General features: G+C 38.4%; 1 protein-coding gene across 4 annotated transcripts in view; it reads left to right on the top strand.

Annotated features, from left to right (window-relative positions):
- The window catches only part of PLCL2 (phospholipase C like 2), a 213,105-nt gene that overhangs the window by 108,018 nt on the left and 83,675 nt on the right, over positions 1–21,412 (top strand). For 3 of the 4 annotated variants that reach the window (XM_084620024.1, XM_084620023.1, XM_084620026.1), the window contains 2 exons: positions 9,155–11,638; positions 15,942–16,145. In XM_084620024.1, coding sequence (XP_084476150.1) covers positions 9,155–11,638; positions 15,942–16,145 — 2,688 coding nt within the window. Of the gene's footprint in view, positions 1–1,349; positions 1,403–9,154; positions 11,639–15,941; positions 16,146–21,412 lie in introns of those variants that run through there. The other variant, XM_084620025.1, reaches the window with a different exon arrangement.

Raw genomic sequence — 21,412 nt, 5'->3', positions numbered from 1 at the left:
ATCAGATGAACCAAATTTATTTTGTATTCAATATGTTATTCTTTCATAGCCAGAACTGAATTTTATTTGTTTTTGAAGTTTTATTTCTTTACTTCCTTTTACATTAGGAATATCAGATTTTAACTACTATATTTTGGTAGAATGGTTCTAAGGAAGACTGGAGATCAGCAAAGGGAGGGACAAGAGTGTTGGAATCATTAACAGAGAACTTTTCTTGCATGTGTGTTAACAAAAACAAACAAAACCAAGAATTTTGAATAGTCTGATTAAAAATCCCTGACACCGAGTGGTCATTTTCAGTCTCTTATGATATCCTAATCCCATGAGTTCTCAAATAGTCCAAGGAGTCCTCCAGCAAACAAAGTGGACAAAGCCTGATAGTCATAAAGTAAAAATAAGTTGGAAAAAAATCCTCTAAAAGAACAAAAAACCCACAAATATTATACATTGCAAAGAAGTAAAAACCTGCAAAACCACACTTTTTTGTCCGTGACAGGTAAGATTTAAAGTTTACCCATGGGGAGATGAGAGTCTTCATTTTTGGACCTATCGTTTACACCATTCTGACTTGAGATATTCCCAGGGTTCCGGGTGGTCCTGTTGGCTAAGATTATTTGGGTCAGATCCTCATCTGGTGTTAATTGTCATAACATACTAACTGATGATCGGCTCCTTTATATTCAGCCTTATTAGCTTGACTTTTAAAATGAGAGCATCATCCAGAGAATGAACAATTATGTTTATGTTTCAGATCAGGAGCTAGTCAGAATGGATCTATCAACAGGAGAAAGTTGTCAGACTATTAAGTGCTCATTAGATGCTCTAATGGCAGACGGACATAGTGCCAAGCTATGAATAATGTCTTCTGGGTAGGAAAAGTATGGGAAGAAATAAGATCCAATGTTGCTGCTTATTATTAACTCATGTTTGGCTTTCCCCTTCCTACGTCACTGCCAACTGAGACTGCTCTTTTAAATGAATAACATCAGTGAAAGTAGAAAAGACCATTTGGGTCATTGCTCTTAGAAACTCTGTTGCTGCAAGATTTTTCAGAGCTAGACCCTTAAGTGAAAGTAGGTTTTGCAAGGTATGCAGTCTAGACAGAGGTTTGTCCTGGAGTTCAGTGTTGTTTCCATCTGTAACTTTTAGAAGAATGTGAAAACAGTATTCTCAGGCTCTTGGGAGATATGTGATTCCTGTTGTGTGAGGGGAGCAAGCATATCAGTTAACTTAGTAGCTAATAGTCTTTCATTTCATTTCATTTCATTTCAAAGTTAATGATGTGTGCAGTTCTTCTCTCAGGCTGCTTTAATATTTAGGCAAGATGTTCTGGTCTCTTTTGATTCATAGGGCACAGGACTAGGAGACTTAGGTCCTATTTCTGGCTCTGCTACTGACTTGGGTAAGTCTCTTAAGCCAACAGTTTCAAACCTGGGTGCCTAACAATAGACACCTATATAAGCAGGCTGATATTCAAAGGTGCCAAGCACTCATAGTTCCCATTTATTTCAATGGGAGCTGGGGAAGCTCAAAACCTCCAAAAATTATCCTTTTTGTTGTTGTTGTAGTAGGTGGTACTAAGAGTTAATGACCCAGGATGGTACTTCTGTATTTGTATGAGAGAACCTTCAATGGTAAGTTATTTTTACAGAGTTTTGAAAGGTATTTTAGAGTTTATATCTCAACTATGTACATATTTACTTTTATAGCATGTCACTTGTTAACAACACAAAACATTACATGTAAAGAAGAGGAAGAACCTATATATTTTTGAGAAGCTGATAAAATTGCTAAGTAGTGCACTAAAAGAAACACGTTAAAGACACTAGGAATGGATTGACGATGCAAAAAGCCTAACCTCTTTGTGCACCTTTCCATCACAATCACAATCCTTATGTTCAGATGAGTGTAAGTACCGAGGACTGCATAGAGCTAGCACTGCTAGGAGCATTATCTATCCCAGAACGGACGGGGAGGATGTAGGGCAGCAGGATGGATTTGATTTAAATCACTAGTCAGGAAGACTCGATTTAATCATGGATTTCAATACGTACATAAAAGTGTATTCTTGTTGGTTGTTATAACTTCAATACATTGTGACGGGTTCGGTCACAGAGATCCCCTTGGGACTGTCACCTGATGTGCTGAAACTACCTCTGAGCCCATTTCCTTTGCCAGCTTCGGACTCCAGAACCGTGTCTTGTTGAGCCAGACATGCTAGCCTGCTGCAATACAGACCCTGGGTCTGAACCACACCCCCAAAGTTGCAGACTTAACTGAAAATGGCTCATCAAGTACTCCTGTCTCCAGCACCCAGACACCCAGTTTCCAATGGGATACAAACCCCAAATAAATCCTGTTTTACTCTGTATAAAGCGTATACAGGATAAACTCATAAATTGTCCGCTCTCTATAACACTGATAGAGAGATATGCACAACTGTTTGCTCCTTCAGGTATTAATCACTTACTCTGGCTTGATTAATAAACAAAAGTGATTTTATTATGTATAAAAAGTAGGATTTAAGTGGTTTCAAGTAATAACAGACAGAACAAAGTAAGTTACCAAGCAAAATAAAACAAAACACGCAAGTCTAAGCCTAATACGTTAAGAAACTGAATACAGGTAAATCTCAATCTCTGAGATGTTCCAATAAGCTTCTTTCATAGACTAGACTCCTTCCTAGTCTGGACCCAATCCTTTCCCCTGGTACAGACCTTGTTAGTTCCAGCTCAGGTGGTAACTTAGGGATTTCTCATGACTGGCCGCCCCTTTGTTCTGTTCCACCCCTTTTTATAGCTTTGGCACAAGGCGGGAATCCTTTGTCTTTCTCTGTGTTCCCACCCCCCCTTCTAAATGGAAAAGCACCAGGTTTAAGATGGATTTCAGTATCATGTGACATGGTCACATGTCCTGTGAGAACCCTAGCCTACATTCTTCCAAGGCTGGCCGGCAAGTACCCCGGAAGGTTTGCAAGTAAACAGCCATTTACAGGTCATTGGTTGTGAAGCACCCCTAATGGCTTCCACTTAACATGTTTACATCAGTAGTACAAGTTTTTATCTGAATCTCCTAACTCCAGACATAGAAATAATACATGCAAACATATGGGATGAACACACTCTGTAGATCATAGGCTTTGTAATGATACCTTACAAGAGACCCTTTGCATAAAGCATATTCCAGTTACATCATATTCACATTTATAAACATATTTTTATAAAGCCTGCGGAGTGCAATGTCACATACATATTCTTCACAACTCAGCGATAGATGTAGGTTTCATTTTTAGAAGGTACACACTATACATTTTTAAAGTGATTTATTTTAAAAACTTTTCAGATTAGTATTACAGCTATATAGAAAATGAATGATTGTTTGGTTATTTCATTTACCAAAGGTAATTGAGGCAGGTATATATGAAGTCATTGGGAGGTGAACTATCTCCAATTCAACAGGTTAATAATTAATATGTAGAGGATTTTCTTGCCAACTGTATTAGGAGGAGAACATCACCAAACAGACATTTACATTTTTTTATTTAACTAAAACAGCAATGTTATTTATTCTGGATTTCTTTCTTCAACAGCAAACATATAATATTTTAACAAAACAAGCATATGAATTTTTGAATTTAGTTAAACATTCAAGTTTTTTAAAATCAGGTTTGTTTTTGTTAAAATTGTTTTTAATTAAAACAGTTAAATGAAATATGTTTTTAAAAAAACAAAAATTAAATTGACTGTGTCAGCCAAGTCAACATGAGAAACTTAAAATATTGGCTTCTGCAGCTAACTCAGTTGTTTTCACCTTCATTTTCCTTTTTGTTCATAATCTGAAAAAGAAAAACAAGCTTTCCTGCTTTTTCAGGTTCCAAGCAGTTTCTCAATTTGGAATGAATTAGTCCAAAGGAAGAAAATATTCTTTCTACACCGGCTGAAGAAGCTACTGCTGTTAAAAGTGAGATTATCACTTCAACAGTCTCTGAATCCAAGTGCTTAAGTGACTTCCACCAGTTCACTTGTGTGACTTTCTATAAACCATCATCAGCAAACATATATTTCTTGAATGGTTCACCCTTAGCTCTGAACTTTATTATATTTGCCATTATGGAGGGATGATTGCTGGATGTCCATGTCATAGTCAACTCCTCTTCTTCAGCAGTTAAGGTTTGACCCTGGTACCAAGTATTGAGAATATTTGCAAGAAAATGAGCTGGAGATAGTGCTTGTCCCATTCCTTTTTTTAATGCTTGTAATTTAACTCTGTCATTGCATATTTCTCTTTTTAAGATCTCACTCAGTTCCTTCCAAATTTCAGCAGCGTCAGCAATAAAACAGCTATTTATTTCCCTGCATTTTGTTCAAGGCTACAGAAATAGGCTTCAGGGTACTCAGCATGAGTTCAACATTTCTCATAAGCCCAATGTTGAGAACTTTGGTTGTGACAGTGCCATCTATTTTTTCACGATTTTGTTCACAAACTATCATCAGATTAGGCAAGTTCTTGGTATAGTGCTCAAAACTGTTCACTACTGAGTTTCATCGCACGTCTTGTGGGAGAGTTAGCTTGGTTCCTCCCATTTTTTTTCAGAGCAGCTACTGCTGAGTGGTTGTTATGGAAGTATTTTCCAATTTCAACAACATTAGCCTTTATTAGAAGTCTTTGGCTAGGAGGTGCATCAAATGAGCACTGCAACCATATGTTATTAGCTTGGGACTCTCTTCACTCGCTTCTAAATAATTTCTTCTCATCTTGGATTCATTTGCAGCATTGTCTGTGACCAAGCTGCATACTAGACATTTGAATTTTTTTCACAGTTTGTTATAGCTTTTACTGCTATTTCTTGTAAGTATTCTGCTGTGTGTGTATTTCCTGATGTATCAATTGTTTCTGTAAGGAAGACATTCCCTTCTTCTGTTGTCACACAAGCACATACAACAGGATACCTGTGGACATTGCTCCACCCATCAAGACTCAGGTTAACAATTTCACGCTCTAGACCTTTCGCACACTGCTCAGTTTCTCTTTCATACACTTTATCCAGTAATTAGCCTGCGACATGTGCTCTGCTGGGTGGACTGACCCACCAGGTAATTTTTTCATCAATTACCTCTTTTTGTAAGCTGCTGGTTCTTATCACAAAGTTATCTATGGTTGTTTCTGGATGATGGAGATTTTTTTTTCTTTTTGCTACAGATGATATACTGTGGCAATGTGACATACATGATGTGACTGAAACACTATCATTGGCAGATAACTCTAAAACTATAGAAAATGACGGTGACCTTGAAAGTGGATAGTCTTCAGAATCCAGTATGTTGAGGATGGATTCTCCTAAACAAAATAAGTCAATGCCGTTATTTAATTATTATTACTATCCTTCTCATTTAGTATTACTCATTGTATTCACTGACACTCAGTACTACTTTAAAGGTGAAATTGTAAAAGGAAGATCTGTCTATTTCAGCTATTTATTTTTTATCACAACTGCATCTAAAGTGATAGTACCATAGAGTAACAGCTATATTTTTTGCTCAAATATGAGAATTCAAGAATAGTCCAGAAGGAAGACAGGCAGTCCTTAAGAAAGAAGTATGAAATAAAAAAGTTTACCAACCTGAAGATCCTGCGTGTTCAGACATGTTCCTTTCATCATCTTCAACGCAGCTTCCTCCTGAGAAGGAACGCTTCTCATGATGTTGTTTCATTTGGCCAACCAGGCCTTGCATTTCTTTGTTGCACTGTTTGCATTTTGCATGCATACCTGTCATATCCACAGGTAGGGGAAATAGTCCCACACTGGGTCTCTTTTATGGCCTGCTGCCATTATAGGTTTTCCCTTCAAGTGAGAGAATGGTATGGCAGATCTCAAATCAATGAAGATACACTCAGAAAGACCTCAAAACGTCTGGAATATGCTGCTCAAACAGTTTCACTTTTGTTTCTACTGCCTGTCCCCCCCTTCTCGCATAAATCTCCAGACGTCTTCTACTTGTCCAGATCTATTCCACCCGCAACAATCTTCTATTCATTGAACTTTTTGAAACTTTGCACTTTTAGAGAGTGGTCAGGGATTGACTCTGTGTACACAAATTTGCAGAGGGACAATAGGGTTGAGGTCTGTTATTTCTCACCTCTATATATTATTTATTTCTTTTAAAACATTTTTTCCGTTAACAAGCATGTTATCTCTGGAGACACAAATCCACAGTTTGAGAACTGCAAAACTCATTTACAAAACTTTTCTTAAACATTACTTGAATATATTCTCATACTATAGAATTAGAATTTATAATCCCTATTTCATGATGAGATATCTTTGAGCTATAATGTATCTTAATTAAAACTATCTTGAGATAGGTTTTTCCCTCAAAAAGCATTTTATTAAAAAAAAAGATTTAAATTAAAAAAATCTGATTTTTTATTATTTTTTTAATCATTGATTTTTATCCACCCTAGTATTAATCTGAAGTAGTATTTTATTTGTTCTGTCTTAAAAAGTTTTCAAAAATGCACAAAACAATTCAGATTTCCCATGCCATCCACTTACTAGACATGTTTGTTTTGAGAGAGACAATGTAAGTGTGCTGTTGAGCTTGTCTGTTGGAGAATAAGAATTGGTATCCTAGTACTACAAGAATATAAAAATAAAAGACCGCTCCATGTAAATAATAATCAAATTTGTCACTGAATTTTATTGAAACTCAGAAAATAACTCTAATCAAATTGTTGCTGGAAATCAAAAATACTTAAAGAACAATTTATAATTAAGGACCAACTCCAAGAAGCAATCCAATGATTGCAGTGCAGTTTAGTTTGATCTGTAGTTAAAAAACACATGTAGAAGGCAACCAGTTTTTGCTGGTCTCATGGTTAGTCTTTTAAAACTGATTTTGCTGTCGTTAAAGATGCAATATTCATGTCTGATAAATTTATATTTTTATGTGGCACTACAAGTACCAAATATTAAACACTTGGCAAGGTGGCTTCACATATTAAATCATGAAAACAGAATTCTCCATTTTCACATCCAAATGAATATTTTCCAAATGCAATAATGGGAGAGGCATTTTGCCTTTTCTCTATTAGATTAGGTGCTATATAAAGGGTACAACATAAGTAGTGTTGTGAAATGCATATTTTTTATGAGTGTCCTTTGATTACATGTGAAAATGTTTCAGGAAATTTATTCTGTGGAAATGTATCTGTATATCAAATATTCTATTTGAATGGACCTACAACAATCTAGTAAAAGTACCCCTGCCGCTGCCCATATTAGCAATCTTTGCTAGCACTGGAATGAAAATTAAACAGATTTCCAGAGGTAAAGTACTAGCGAGAAAATTCTCCCTCAGAAACAAAAGAAAACAAAACACCCCACCAAAACTTTTCTATACAAATCTGGAAAAGTAATTATTTGAACCTTGCAGGAGGATACAAATAGAAAAATTGCTGTTCTTGAGATCTGATATCAAAGAGGTTCTTCCATGGGAACGATTGTGTTAGACCTTACAGATGAGAAGTTTCAGAGTAGCAGCCGTATTAGTCTGTATTTGCCAAAAGAAAAGGAGTACTTGTGGCACCTTAGAGACTAGCAAATTTATTTGAGCATAAGCTTTCGTGAGCTACAGCTCACTTCATTGGGTGAGAAGTTGAGTCCCTTTGCAAGACATGGCCATTTTTCAAACACTCCTAGAAATTTTCTCAGGCTGATTTCTGTCTGAATGGTGCAAGATAATGAACATATGTAGTTGTTTCTCTTTTGAAACTCATTATATATTGCGCTAGTTATTGTCATTCAGGTGACCTTAAACTGGATATGAAGTTGAGGGGAGCTGGCTAAGTGGTATTGTTTATCTTTAAAAAGTCATTTCTTGCAGTAGTTAATGTATAAGGAAACTTTAGGGTCAAAACAAAACAGAAATGGTGGGTAAATCATTGTTCTAAGGTTTCAGAGTAACAGCCGTGTTAGTCTGTATTTGCAAAAAGAAAAGGAGTACTTGTGGCTCCTTAGAGACTAACCAATTTATTTGAGCATACGCTTTCGTGAGCTACAGCTCACTTCATCGGATGCATACTGTGGAAACTGCAGAAGACATTATAGACACAGAGACCATGAAACAATACCTCCTCCCACCTCACTCTCCTGCTGGTAATAGCTTATCTAAAGTGAGCAGGAGAGTGGGGTGGGAGGAGGTATTGTTTCATGGTCTCTGTGTCTATAATGTCTTCTGCAGTTTCCACAGTATGCATCCGATGAAGTGAGCTGTAGCTCACGAAAGCTTATGCTCAAATAAATTGGTTAGTCTCTAAGGTGCCACAAGTACTCCTTTTCTTTTTGTTCTAAGGTTGAGGCTTTAAATTCTTCTTCCTTAAGATACTCTTATGTGACACCTTCTACATCCCAATAATCTCAGCAAAGACTGTCCCCCAAATCACTACTGTACATCCCAATATTCCCCATCAGACTATCCTGTCTGCTAAAATTATTAAGCTGCCGTAAAGCAGCTAGATATGGCTAGTGGAGAATTTCTCCAGTTCAGGTTGGGAAGAATGTGTATCGGGGATGGTCAGTGGGCAGGATAAGGAGCGAGGAAGAGCTATGTGTGTGTTGTTTTGCCTGTCAGTACTTAGATTGTAAGTTCTGTGAGGACGTGACCTGTCTCTTTAATTGTGTATCAGTCTGGCTCTGGTATTTCTAAGGATCCTATCACCATGATATCTAAGCACTCTATTTAATAAGGTGTCAGGGATCTACAAATAATTACAAGGACTGCATGAGGGCTCAGGGGAACAGATTATTTCCCACCATCTTGTTAGTAGAATGTGAGATACCTACTTCATCATGCTGCTACTAACAAAATACTATGCATTTTTTACTTTTAAAACCAAAAATTTTGTAGGCATACAAAACCTAAGCTTTGTGATACAGAAAAAAACATTTTTTAAAAATGCCAGATACATAGGTATGCAAACACAATTATTAGCAGTTGTTAATATGTCAGATTTTGCATTTGTGGTGTCAGAACAAAAGATTTGTTGTCCAACATACCTTCTTTAGATTTTCCTCAATTAATTTTTGAACTTTGATCATAAAGATCTTGCATGTCATATAAACAAGCTCATATTGACTTTTTTTTTTTATCCACAGGATGGTACAAAACAAAAGAGAGAACGGAAGAAGACTGTGTCATTTAGCAGCATGCCGACTGAGAAGAAGATCAGTAGTGCAAGTGACTGTATTAATGCAATGGTTGAAGGCTCTGAGCTCAAAAAGTTTCGGTCCAACTCTAGAGTATATCACCGGTACTTTCTTTTAGATGCAGATATGCAGTCCCTGCGTTGGGAACCTTCAAAGAAGGATTCAGAAAAAGCAAAGATTGATATTAAATCAATCAAAGAAGTGAGAACAGGAAAAAATACAGATATATTCCGCAGCAATGGAATTTATGACCAGATATCAGAAGACTGTGCATTTTCCATTATTTATGGAGATAATTATGAGTCTCTAGATCTCGTTGCTAACTCAGCAGATGTTGCAAACATTTGGGTTACTGGGCTAAGATACCTAATTTCTTATGGAAAACATACACTAGATATGATAGAAAGTAGCCAAGATAATATGCGGACTTCATGGGTTTCACAAATGTTCAGTGAAACTGATGCAGATAATTTTGGACATATAGCCCTGTATAAAGCTGTGCAGTTTATAAAAAAATTAAATCCGGGTTTAAAAACAAGTAAAATTGAGCTGAAGTTCAAAGAGTTACATCGATCCAAGGACAAAACTGGTACTGAAATCACAAAGGAAGAATTTATTGAAGTTTTCCATGAGCTTTGTACCCGACCTGAGATCTACTTCTTATTGGTTCAGTTTTCCAGCAATAAAGAATTCCTAGATACCAAGGACCTTATGATGTTTTTAGAAGCAGAACAGGGAATGGCACATGTCACAGAAGAAATAAGCCTTGAAATTATTCACAAATATGAACCATCAAATGAGGGCCAGGAAAAGGGCTGGCTCTCTATAGATGGTTTTACTAATTATCTTACTTCACCTGACTGTCATATATTTGATCCAGAGCATAAAAAAGTTTGTCAGGATATGAAACAACCTTTATCCCATTATTTCATAAACTCATCTCACAATACATACTTGATAGAGGACCAGTTCCGAGGTCCATCTGATATCACAGGATATATTCGTGCTCTTAAAATGGGTTGCCGAAGTGTTGAATTGGATGTATGGGATGGTCCAGATAATGAGCCTGTAATTTATACAGGACATACAATGACATCACAGATAGTCTTCCGCAGTGTAATTGACATTATTAACAAGTACGCATTTTTTGCTTCAGAATACCCTCTTATTCTGTGTTTAGAAAATCATTGTTCTATTAAGCAGCAGAAAGTAATGGTTCAACACATGAAAATTTTGGGGGACAAGCTACACACACAGTCTCCAAGCATAGAAGAGTCTTATCTTCCCTCACCTGACTCACTTAAAGGGAAAATACTAATTAAAGCAAAGAAGCTTTCCTCTAATTGCTCTGGGCAAGAGGGAGATGTTACAGATGAAGATGAAGGAGCAGAAATGTCACAAAGAGTAGGGAAAGAGGGAGCAGAACAACAGAACACTGTGATAGTGAAACGATTTCAGCTTTGCAAAGAGCTTTCCGAATTGGTAAGCATATGTAAATCAGTTCAGTTCAAAGAGTTTCAAGTCTCATTTCAGCTTCAGAAATACTGGGAAGTTTGTTCATTTAATGAAGTGCTTGCTAGCAAATATGCCAATGAATATCCAGGAGATTTTGTAAATTACAACAAACGTTTTCTTGCCAGGGTTTTTCCTAGTCCTATGAGGATTGACTCTAGTAATATGAATCCCCAGGATTTTTGGAAGTGTGGCTGTCAGATAGTAGCCATGAACTTTCAGACACCTGGCCTAATGATGGACCTTAACATTGGTTGGTTTCGACAAAACGGGAATTGTGGCTATGTCCTTCGTCCTGCCATCATGCGAGAGGAAGTATCCTTCTTCAGTGCAAATACAAAAGATACTGTGCCTGGAGTTTCACCTCAACTTCTTCATGTTAAAATTATTAGTGGGCAAAACTTTCCTAAACCCAAAGGGTCAGGTGCCAAAGGTGATGTTGTAGATCCTTATGTATATGTAGAAATTCATGGAATCCCAGCAGACTGTGCAGAAAAAAGGACAAAAACTGTGCATCAGAATGGAGACAATCCAATTTTTGATGAAAGTTTTGAATTTCAAATTAATCTTCCTGAACTAGCCGTCATGCGTTTTGTAGTACTAGATGATGATTACATTGGGGATGAATTTATTGGGCAGTACACTATTCCCTTTGAGTGTTTACAGACAGGCTATAGGCATGTTCCACTGCAATCTTTAACTGGAGAAATTTTAGCACATGCTTTCTTGTTTGTACATGTTGCCATTACTAATCGAAGGGGTGGTGGAAAACCTCATAAACGGGGCCTCTCAGTGAGGAAAGGAAAGAAATCCAGGGAATATGCCTCTATGAGAACATTATGGATTAAGACCATAGATGAAGTATTCAAGAATGCTCTCCAGCCTATACGGGATGCTACGGATTTGAGAGAAAATATGCAGGTACAGTTTTTACGATGAAATTATCAATGTTTTTGCCACAGTTGTACTTTTGCATTATGGTGTGTCTGCAGTGTGTGTTACATAGATATGTAAATGTTAACTGCATTTTATAATAGTATTGATTTATCACGTTTTTATGCTGAACGAATTTAAAAACAGACTCTATTTGAACAGCAGCTGGATGATATTAAGATAACTCCTGGTACAAACACATGGTTTGTGCTACAATTCAAGCCTATTAATTGGCCCTATTTCTTGAGAAGGAATATACTGGAGAAAAAGGTAGAGGCTACTTTTCAGCTTCAAGAACTTAAGTAAAAAAGAAGTGCAGGGAGAAAACATTACTAACAATAACAAAACTTGTGAACAGTTTACTGTATATTCAAAGACCCCTCATATCTGAAAGAATTCTCAAGGACCCTGTAAATGGAACATAGCATAATGGCTTCCTCATCTCTTTATGAGGTGAAAATTTTCCTCACATCACTAGCAGATCTTTCAAAGAGATCTTTCCCTTCCCAGGATCCAAAAGAGAACTAGTATTTTACAAACACTTTAAATGGGGATGGAGTTACTCCTTCTCCCCTAAAGGGCGTGTTTCAAAGACTGCAATATCAAATAAATTCAGTATCACAGAATGATAGGAAGTAGTGTAGGCTAAGATGCTGGGTTATGGATCCCACTGTTGGATTGCATCTTTTGGGTGTTGATAAAGATTCCTGGTACAAGAACTGATCTAGGACAGAAGTAGAGAAAAATGTAAAGATTAATATTCTGTTTGATGAAGCTTTTAACTATATAAAAACTACAGTAAAAGTCCTAGCACTAAAAAATAAAATTAAGTATAACCGTATCAAAAAAGTTACCTATTAAATCTTCTTATTTTATATGACTTTAAGGAAAAACTCGTTCAGAGAAACGTGCTTGAGGCTCAATTCCAGATTTTAAAAGGGTGTGTGTTTGTACTGTATATCAGTGCAGATAACTTTTGTTTATGAATAAAGTTATGTTGAAAGTTGTAATAAATGAAAGATTTTAACAGTATTGCAAACTTTAAAGATTATACTTGTTCTTCTGAATTGTATCCAGCAGCTTCCCCATTCCATTCAGTATGATTTATGCCAAAGACATTATTATATGCAAAGATCACAAACAAAATTTGGAGGCATGATTATGACTGGTAAATGAGATTCAGGTTGCAGACTGGATGTGAATCTAATCTGTAATTAAGGAAGGTCTGTTATTCCGTTGTGTACTGTCTAGGAGATTTCTTTTAAGGTGTCTTAATCAAGGATAGCCTGGATCTAAGACTTGAATATACAAAAAGAAGGTGTGCTCGTAACTAGCATGCTATTTTATTTTTCAGAATTGGTGTGTTTTTGAAAAATGTAATTTTATTAGGGTTTTTAGGAGTGCTAGGGAAGGAGTTTTCTTTTATGCATTTCATTCTGTTACTTTGAAAGATGCACTTACATCTTCCCATCTTATTACTAGCATAGCTGGAAATGTCCCCAAGACAAATATAGTTTAGGTGGATGATAGAATAATTTTGATTATTTGAGCTGACAGATTTGCATGATGTGTTGCACACTTGTTCTTATGAATTGTGTCCAGTCTCCTACACCTTCCCCATTCCATTCCATAAGCAAAGATTATTAGCAAAATGTGGAGGAATGATTATGACTGGTAAATGAGATTCAGATTGCAGACTAGATATGAATTTAATCTGTAATTAACGAGAGGCTCTAATTCCATTTTGTGTATAGGCTAGGAGATTTTTTTAAAGTGCCTTAAGGAGAAACCTGGATCCTAAGACTTGAATGTACAATAAGAAGGTGTGCTCGTAACTAGTATGCTATTTTATTTTTCAGATTGGTGTGTTTTTGAAAAACGTAATTTAGTAGGGTTTTTTAGGGTCAGTGCATGGGAAGGAATTTCCTTGTATGCATTTCATTCTGTTACTTTGAAAGATGTACTTACATCTTCCCAATTTATCAGTAGCATACCTGGAAATGTCCCCAAGAGGGATATAGTTTAGGTGAATGATAGAATGCTAATTTTGATTATTTTAACTGACAGATTTGCATAATGTGTCTATAAAAATTTAAATTGTAATATAAATATAATCTCTGCTACACAGGTGTTTATACTACACCTGTATAAACTGTCCTAAAAATAAATGAAAAAATCCCATTAAAATACAGACAATTGCAAAATGTATGTCAGGGAATTTGAAATAGTTTAATTTCTTAATTACATATTCATTTACTACTATAATTGCCATGATATAGCAACTAGAAAGACAGACAACTTCGGGTATCTAGGAATTCTAAATATGAAATAGAAAAGTATTTCATGGAATAAAGTACACATAGGAGTATAGTGAACTACACCAAGATTTTGTTTGAGTAATCATTAGAATCCTTTTATCCATACTAGGCCTTTTTTCTGTAGTCAGCAATATGCATCGTGTTAGTAATACAAAAGCTTGTATCACTATCACAGCTGAGTGTATGATGTCAGTGATTATACTGGATAGGGTATAGAACATCCACTTTGCTTGGCAGTGCAGAAAATCATGAAAGTCAGCATGGCCTAGTGGGTAAGACATCAAACTGGGAGCCAGAAGACCTGAATTCTGCTCACTGTCCTGCCACTGACTTGCTATGTACCCTTAGACAAGCCACTTAACTTCTCTGGGTCTTAGTTTTCTTTTCTGTAAAATTGCTGTTTGTAATGTTTATCCACATTTGTAAAGTTTGAGATCTATGAATGAAGATCAGTATAAGGCCTGTCTTTTCAGATGTCCTGTTGTTTTATTAAATTCCAATCTAATTATTACAAATAGCCTTGGTTTACTAAACAGTGAAAACAAATTATTTGAAAGGCAAAATTAATAGATTCCAAGGCCAGAAGGAACCATTGTGATCATCTAGTTTGACCTCCTGTGTAACACAGGCCATAGAACTTCCACAAAATAATTCCTAGAACATATTTTCTTAGAAAAATATCCAATCTTGAGTTAAAAATTGTCAGTATTGGATAATCGATCACAACCCCTAGGTTAAATTGTTCCAATGGCTAATTACTATCACAATTAAAAATTGATGTTAATAGTTGTGTGATGTACCAGTCACTGCACTGGAAATAACTTATGTATACAAATTCATACATAATAGGTTCTTTTTAAAAATAGGTTGAGGTCAACTTGATGTGGATTGTCTGTTAAAAGTGGCCTACGTATTTAAGCCCTGATTCCCATTTACACTAAAACTTTACACCCTTCTGGCAGTATAAAGGGTCTTTCAGAAAGTAAAAATGTCACTCAAGACCTATATGCTATATGTCATATGCTTTAAAATATGTGCAGAATATCCCAAATGACCAAGATAAGAGGAGCACTTGGAACATTTGATACTTAAACTTACTTATTTTTCTCTTACAGGTCCACAAACTCCAGACTTGCCACAGATCGCCACCTCCCACTTGGTGCAACAACCCTAAATTCACTATGGTGGAGAGCACTCCCATCATGGGAGTTGACAGGAGGCTGGAATCATTTTATAGGATTAAGATAAATGGCTGATGTTTACAATATTTCAATGTTTCTTAAGTTTAAACATATATATTTTATATTCTAGCCTACAAAATACAAAATAAAAATACTATAAACTCTTGGAATATGTACAATATTGGGTTTAACAAGTACTCTTAGAAGGTCATCTAAGTGATAGTGTGACATCACTAGTGGAGTGCAGCGTTCTGGCATCACACCAAGTGGGAGCCAGCAGATCCTCAGCATGTCTGGAGAATGCTGACATACAATAGGTATGTTTAAAGTTACAAATGGACTGACTTGCCCCCTCCACCTTACTAAGTTTATTTGAGACATTCAGCACATAACATTTAAGCAGTTGGATTTAAAAACATTTTAAATACTTTCTGAAACTTTTCAAAAGCTTGTTCAATCAACATGGATTAGTAGTTCATTGTTTTTATATTTATTGACAAATTGAAGTTAATAGTAGCATATTACAACCTCTTTATTCTAAGTAACATTTATTTTCTGTAGCAGGATTTTAAGTCTATTTGAATTTTTAATATCTCTGATAAATAAAATATTGCAAATATCTATGGTACTTTGGAAAACTGCAATTTTTCCAGGACGAAACCATTGATAATTCTACACCATCGCTGGGTTATAACTATTATCCAATGAAATATAAGTCTATTAAACTGAATGAATGAGAGATTAAAAAGCATGTTTAACTGTAAAGTAACTTCTTTATTTTCTTTTTAACAGAATGCAGTCGTTTCATTCAAAGAATTATGTGGCCTTTCTCCTGTAGCAAATCTTATGCAGTGTATTCTGGCAGTGTCTACCCGCTTGGTTGGACCTGAGAGTACACCACTGGTACTACTGAATCTCAGTGATCAGTATCCCACTATGGAGATACAAGGGACTGTTCCAGAGGTCTTGAAAAAGATTGTAACTGCGTATGACATAGTGAGTAGTCCTTTGTGGTTTATGTATGCTGCTTGAAAGACTTTCTTTTTATAATATACTGTACCATGCCTGTTTTGAAAGGTCATTCTAATCTATGACTTCCTATTTCATACTTCATTACTTGTGCTTGAAAATTTATTCCCATGAACATTCAGCATCTGACACTGTTTTTATGTGCGGTGAATGTAAAAATTAATACCTCTCACCTCATGCAAATTCACAAGACTTTGTATTAGTGTATGTAAATATGAAATTTAACTGTTTACGCATTAACTTGTAACTTTTTGCATATTGATAGCTTTTTCACGGGTGCATAGTGATTTGTTACATTACATTTTTGAATTTATAGAGCTGTAGTTCTTTTCACCGTTGATTCAAAGAGTAGAAAATGTTAATGTTTTTAGGAACTGTGATTTTATGAGCAGCGTGATACTGTTGAAATCCTCATTTTTTTTCATATATATATATATGTTGCATCTGTCCTGTACGTCTCATTTATTTTGGCAGTTGTACATTCTATAATCAGCTCTAATTTTCACTTTAGCTGTTCTAAACTTTAGCAAATCTGTAGATGGTGTCTTTAGAAACTAGAAATATTCAGAAATACATAAAAATATCAAAAGTATACTGCATGGGGAAAGAAAGAACTGTGTAAAAAAAGACTAAAGGATATGAATGCTGTAGCAGAGTGATGAATTATGTAGTTTACATTATGTATATATAAGGAGGAAAATCCAACAGTTTAAAACCTCCACCTGATTTCAGTTGCAGAAATATGACATGGGGAAGAGACAATCTGTCACATAGGGTTAGAGCTTTTGATTTTTTTAAATGAACTCCTCTAAAATTGGAATATGATGATATGTAGATATTCTCTTCCAGGATTTTTCTATTAGTGTTGTGTTTTCAAACAAAACAGCGCAACTGTTTCCCTTTTTAAAAAAATTAGAAAATAAAACCATTAACCTAGGATCTGAAAATATGTATATGGAGTTACATTTTAGAGCTAATTTCCTGGCACAAATAGCTTTGGAATAGTAACCATACCAGACCCTTCATACTTACAGGAGCTCACATGGTATTACTGTTTGTAGAAAGAAAAATTAGTTAACTAGGAGTTCAGGTAGAACTATGGGATCGGTGCACGGCTCAGTGATGTAAACACAGGTGCAGTTTGGTTTAAACGATACCATACTGTGTAATTACTGTAAGATTAGGATATTATAGTACAAAGTGTTCTTAATTGTTGGGATTACAGATAAAATGAACCTCTGTTGTTGTCCATGGAAAATGTGTCTAAATGTCTGGTTGTTCTGAGGTTGGTGACAATGGGAGCACAGTTGCTCCTTTCTGGGCATTTCTATACTATCCATAAATTTGGAATATCTGGATTTTTAGAATTAGGATTTTTTTAAATGGTAATTCTCTTAAAGAATTTTCAAAAAAGGGTCATTGTTATGTCTATTCAACCTTAACTCCAGGGTGGTGAAATTATTTGCCTGGGCATTTCAACTGTTCCAAAAAAAAAAAAAAAAAAGGATTTCTCAGTGACAAAACTCCCAGAAAACTTTGCAAGTTGCACCAAGATAGACCTTTCCTTCCCAGAGAGTTTCATACCTCCACTTTCTTTCTTTCTCATATTCCTCTTACCATGAGGCTTTGTCTTTCATGTGGCTTTTCCTTTCCTCTTTTAGTCTGTGCATTGTTGGAATATAAAGTGTGCTTTGACTTGATGCATGCTTTATAGAAAACCAGCAGAAATAAAGAATTCATTATGTACATATAAAAGGCGATCATATCTGCAAAGTTGTACACACAAATCATCTCCTTCCCCAAAAAAAGATAAAGGCAACAACACATGCCAGGATCAGCAGGGAAAAAAGTGGAATTTCTAGAGCAAAGCGATTTTGAAGATATGATAAAAAATGAGATACACTTCATTTTTTGGAACCTCTTTATCTTGGAAATCCCTTGTCTAATTTGACAGAAACATTTCAGAAAATTTTTTATTGTGGGCTGAGAACTAATGGTAAAATTTCACATGGTTACATTTGATTCTAATGGATGTCATGGGATACACAGGCCCTTTTAAGGTTCATAAGCAGATTCCTCCTTCTTCGAGTGCTTGCTCATGTTGATTCCGTTGTCGGTGTGCGCACGCCCATGAGCACAGTCGTCGGGGGTTTTTGCCTTAGCAGTCTCCGTAGGGCCAGCTGTGTCACCCCCTTGAGTGCTGCACTCATGCACTCATAGATCAGGTGCTGCCGGCCCTACACCCTCTCAGTTCATTTTCACCGCCCGTGGTGGTCAGTCAGAGTGCCTTTGCTTGCTCATCAAGGGCTAGCGGTTTTTCTTATCTCAAACTGTGTGCCTTAAGGCTTTGTATATAGTTATTATTTGTGTTAAGTACCTGTTTATTGTAGTAGTTTGTTAGTAGTTAGGTCCCAGTGGGGATTCTGACTCCGATGGGGCATGTCCCGGTCTTCGGGTTTTAAGCCCTGCAAATCCTGTAACTGGTCTATGCCTGTTAGCGACCCCATGGCAGCTGTCTCAAGTGCTAGAGGGAAGTGCACATTAAAGAGAGGTGCTGGATTTGTAAAAACTTTCAGCCTCGCACGCAGAAGGAGTGGGACATCCGGCTCAGAGCTTTCCTTATGGAGTCTGCTCAGCATCGGTATGAAGTACGCCACCGGGGCCCACCCGGCACCACTTTATGTCGCTGGTACCAAAGAAGAGGGCAAAGAAGCACAGCTCCCCACCGCCGTCAGAGAAGGGCCAGTTGACAGTAAGCAAAGAACCTGCCCCAGATCACCTGTCCACCCCAGAGCCCTGCAGTCGGCCCTCTCTAGTTGGGACCGTTAGCGCAGTAAAAGGTCCTCCTCCAATTCCTGCAAGTTGAGACTGGACCAACTTCCCCACTGGCACCAATGCCTTTGAGAGCTCAGGCAATGAAAGAGCAGAAGCCGCCTGTGCTGCCAGTGAATCTAGTGCTGCAGGCTTTGGCTAAGGCTCCCCAAGAGGGCAAGCCAGCCGATGTAGCTCCCCAGGGAGTGGTGGAGCACCGCCGATCCCTTGAGACGATGGCGTGCTCTTCACCTTTGCACTGCTTGACACCAGTGCCATTGTCGAGATTGGCACAGACTCACCGTCGGTCACCGTCCCCACAGTCATGGTCGCCGTCATCTCAACGCGGCTTGCCGAGAGAGAGGCATCAATCCCCCTATTACTGGTGCCGGTCACCATCCTGGAAGTTGTCCTATCACTAATCCCATCTCCTTCCCGCCTCCAAGCTCCTCGGCACTGTCCCCGGTCACCGCACCGTCGGTACCAGTCCCCTCAGGCGGGGCACCAGTCCCTGGTGTCAGTGGCCTCTACGGTCCCTCCATGGTCTCCAGAAGGGGACTCCTCTGGATCTCAGGGCCGCTTCAGCCCATCGCCTCATACCCAGTGACAAGATTGGATGTCCAAGCCAACATTGGTGATACCGGGACAATGGCAGCCAGGCAAGTGGCCAGCGCAGTGGCCATGTTGGAATGCCTGGGGGGTTCTGCTCATGGTGATGCCCCCTTCGGTCCACTCGTTGGCCACTGCCACGGAACAGCAGCCATCGGCAGCAGGCCCAGTACCAGAAGCACACCCGGTGGCTGAGTCTCAGGAGGCTGTGCCTACCCCCAAGCTATCCTCCCCAGCGGAGGAGGAAGACCAGTCTCCCCGTCCACCGTTGCAGTCCTCCTACAAGGCGATCGTGGGATGCTCCAGAGCCGGCCTGCCTGATGATGTTAAAAACCACCAGGCCTTATTTCAGTGATTGTCTGAAAACTTGGGCCTGGAAGTGGAGTTGATGGCTGAACAGGAGGACACCCTGTTCAACGTCCTGTCAGCCTCGACCCCTACCCATGTCGCACTACCGGCATGAAAGGGTCTTCAAAATTGCCAGGGCCATTTGGCAGATGCCCTCCTCCATCCCTCCCACCTCAAACCATGCTGAGAAAAAGTACTTTGTCCCAGCCAAAATTTTGAGTATTATTATACCCAGCTTCCTCCCAGCTTGTTGGTGATCTCCACAGCCAATGAAAAGGAGAGACAGGGGCACTCTAGTTCCACCTCAAGAAATAAGGAGACCAGGCGACTGGACTTGTTTAGAAGAAAAATTTATTCCACTCTAAGTCTACAGTTTCGGGTGGCGAACCTCTTGGGCCATTATAACTTCAATTTATGGGACACTCTCCATAAGTTTGAGGAGTCCCTCCCACAAGACTGGGTCCAAGAATTTGTCACTCTGGTGCAGGAGGGTACCATGGCAACCTGGTGTGCCCTTCAGATGGCGTGGATATGGCAGTCTTGGCAGCCAGGATGGTGGTGTCCACGATGGCGATGAGCTTCTGGCTTCAAACCACTGGACTCTCCCCGGAGATGCAGAACTCCATTCAAGACCTCCCTTTCGATTGGAACAGTCTGTTCTGTGATCATATGGATGCAAGGCTTCATGGAATGAAGGACACCAAAGCCAACCTCTGTTCACTGGGCATTCACACGCCACAGTCAGCACGTAAGCATTTCTGGCCACCCCCACCACCAAGGTCATAGCAGCCTTGTTCTGGGCTTGCTAGAAGAAGGGACAGGGACACTGCATTTAGTTGTCACTGCCCTTCTGTCTCCCACTGTGCAGCCTGCCCAGGCCAACCATTCTGCAGGGCAGAAGCATTTGTTTTGATGGCATGTTTGAGAGTGACACTCCAGCTAATTCCCCAGATCCACTGCTACATTTCCTCAACCACCTTTTCCCCATCACTCTGCCTGGTTGTGGGTTACATCAGGCCATGGGGTCCTGGTCATAATAGCTCGTGTCTATACCCTGCAATTTTTAGCCCCCCCCTCCCCACTTCCTCGTCCCTCTTCAGGGACCCTTCTCACAAGCAACTCCTCATTTAGGAGGTCAAGAACCTGCTGCATTTGGGGGCCATGGAGGGGCATGAAAGGAAAGGGGTTCTACTCCTACTATTTCCTAATCCCGAAAGCAAAAGGGGGCCTCAGAGCCATCATGGACCTGCATCACCTCAACAAGTCTCTCAAGAAGTTGAAGTTTCTCATGGTCTCCCTGACCGCCATCATCCCATCCCTGGATACGGAACACGGGTACATCGCTCTCAACTTGAAAGACGCTTACTTCCGTATTTCTATATTCCCAGGCCACAGGTGCTTACTCCATTTTATGGTGGGAGGACACCATTTCCAGTTCACGGCACTCTCTTTGGCTCTGAGGATGT

The sequence above is a fragment of the Lepidochelys olivacea genome (assembly GCF_965140295.1).
Source record: "Lepidochelys olivacea isolate rLepOli2 genome assembly, chromosome: 2".
NCBI lineage: Eukaryota > Metazoa > Chordata > Testudines > Cheloniidae > Lepidochelys > Lepidochelys olivacea.
This window is presented reverse-complemented; position numbering and strand designations above follow the sequence as displayed.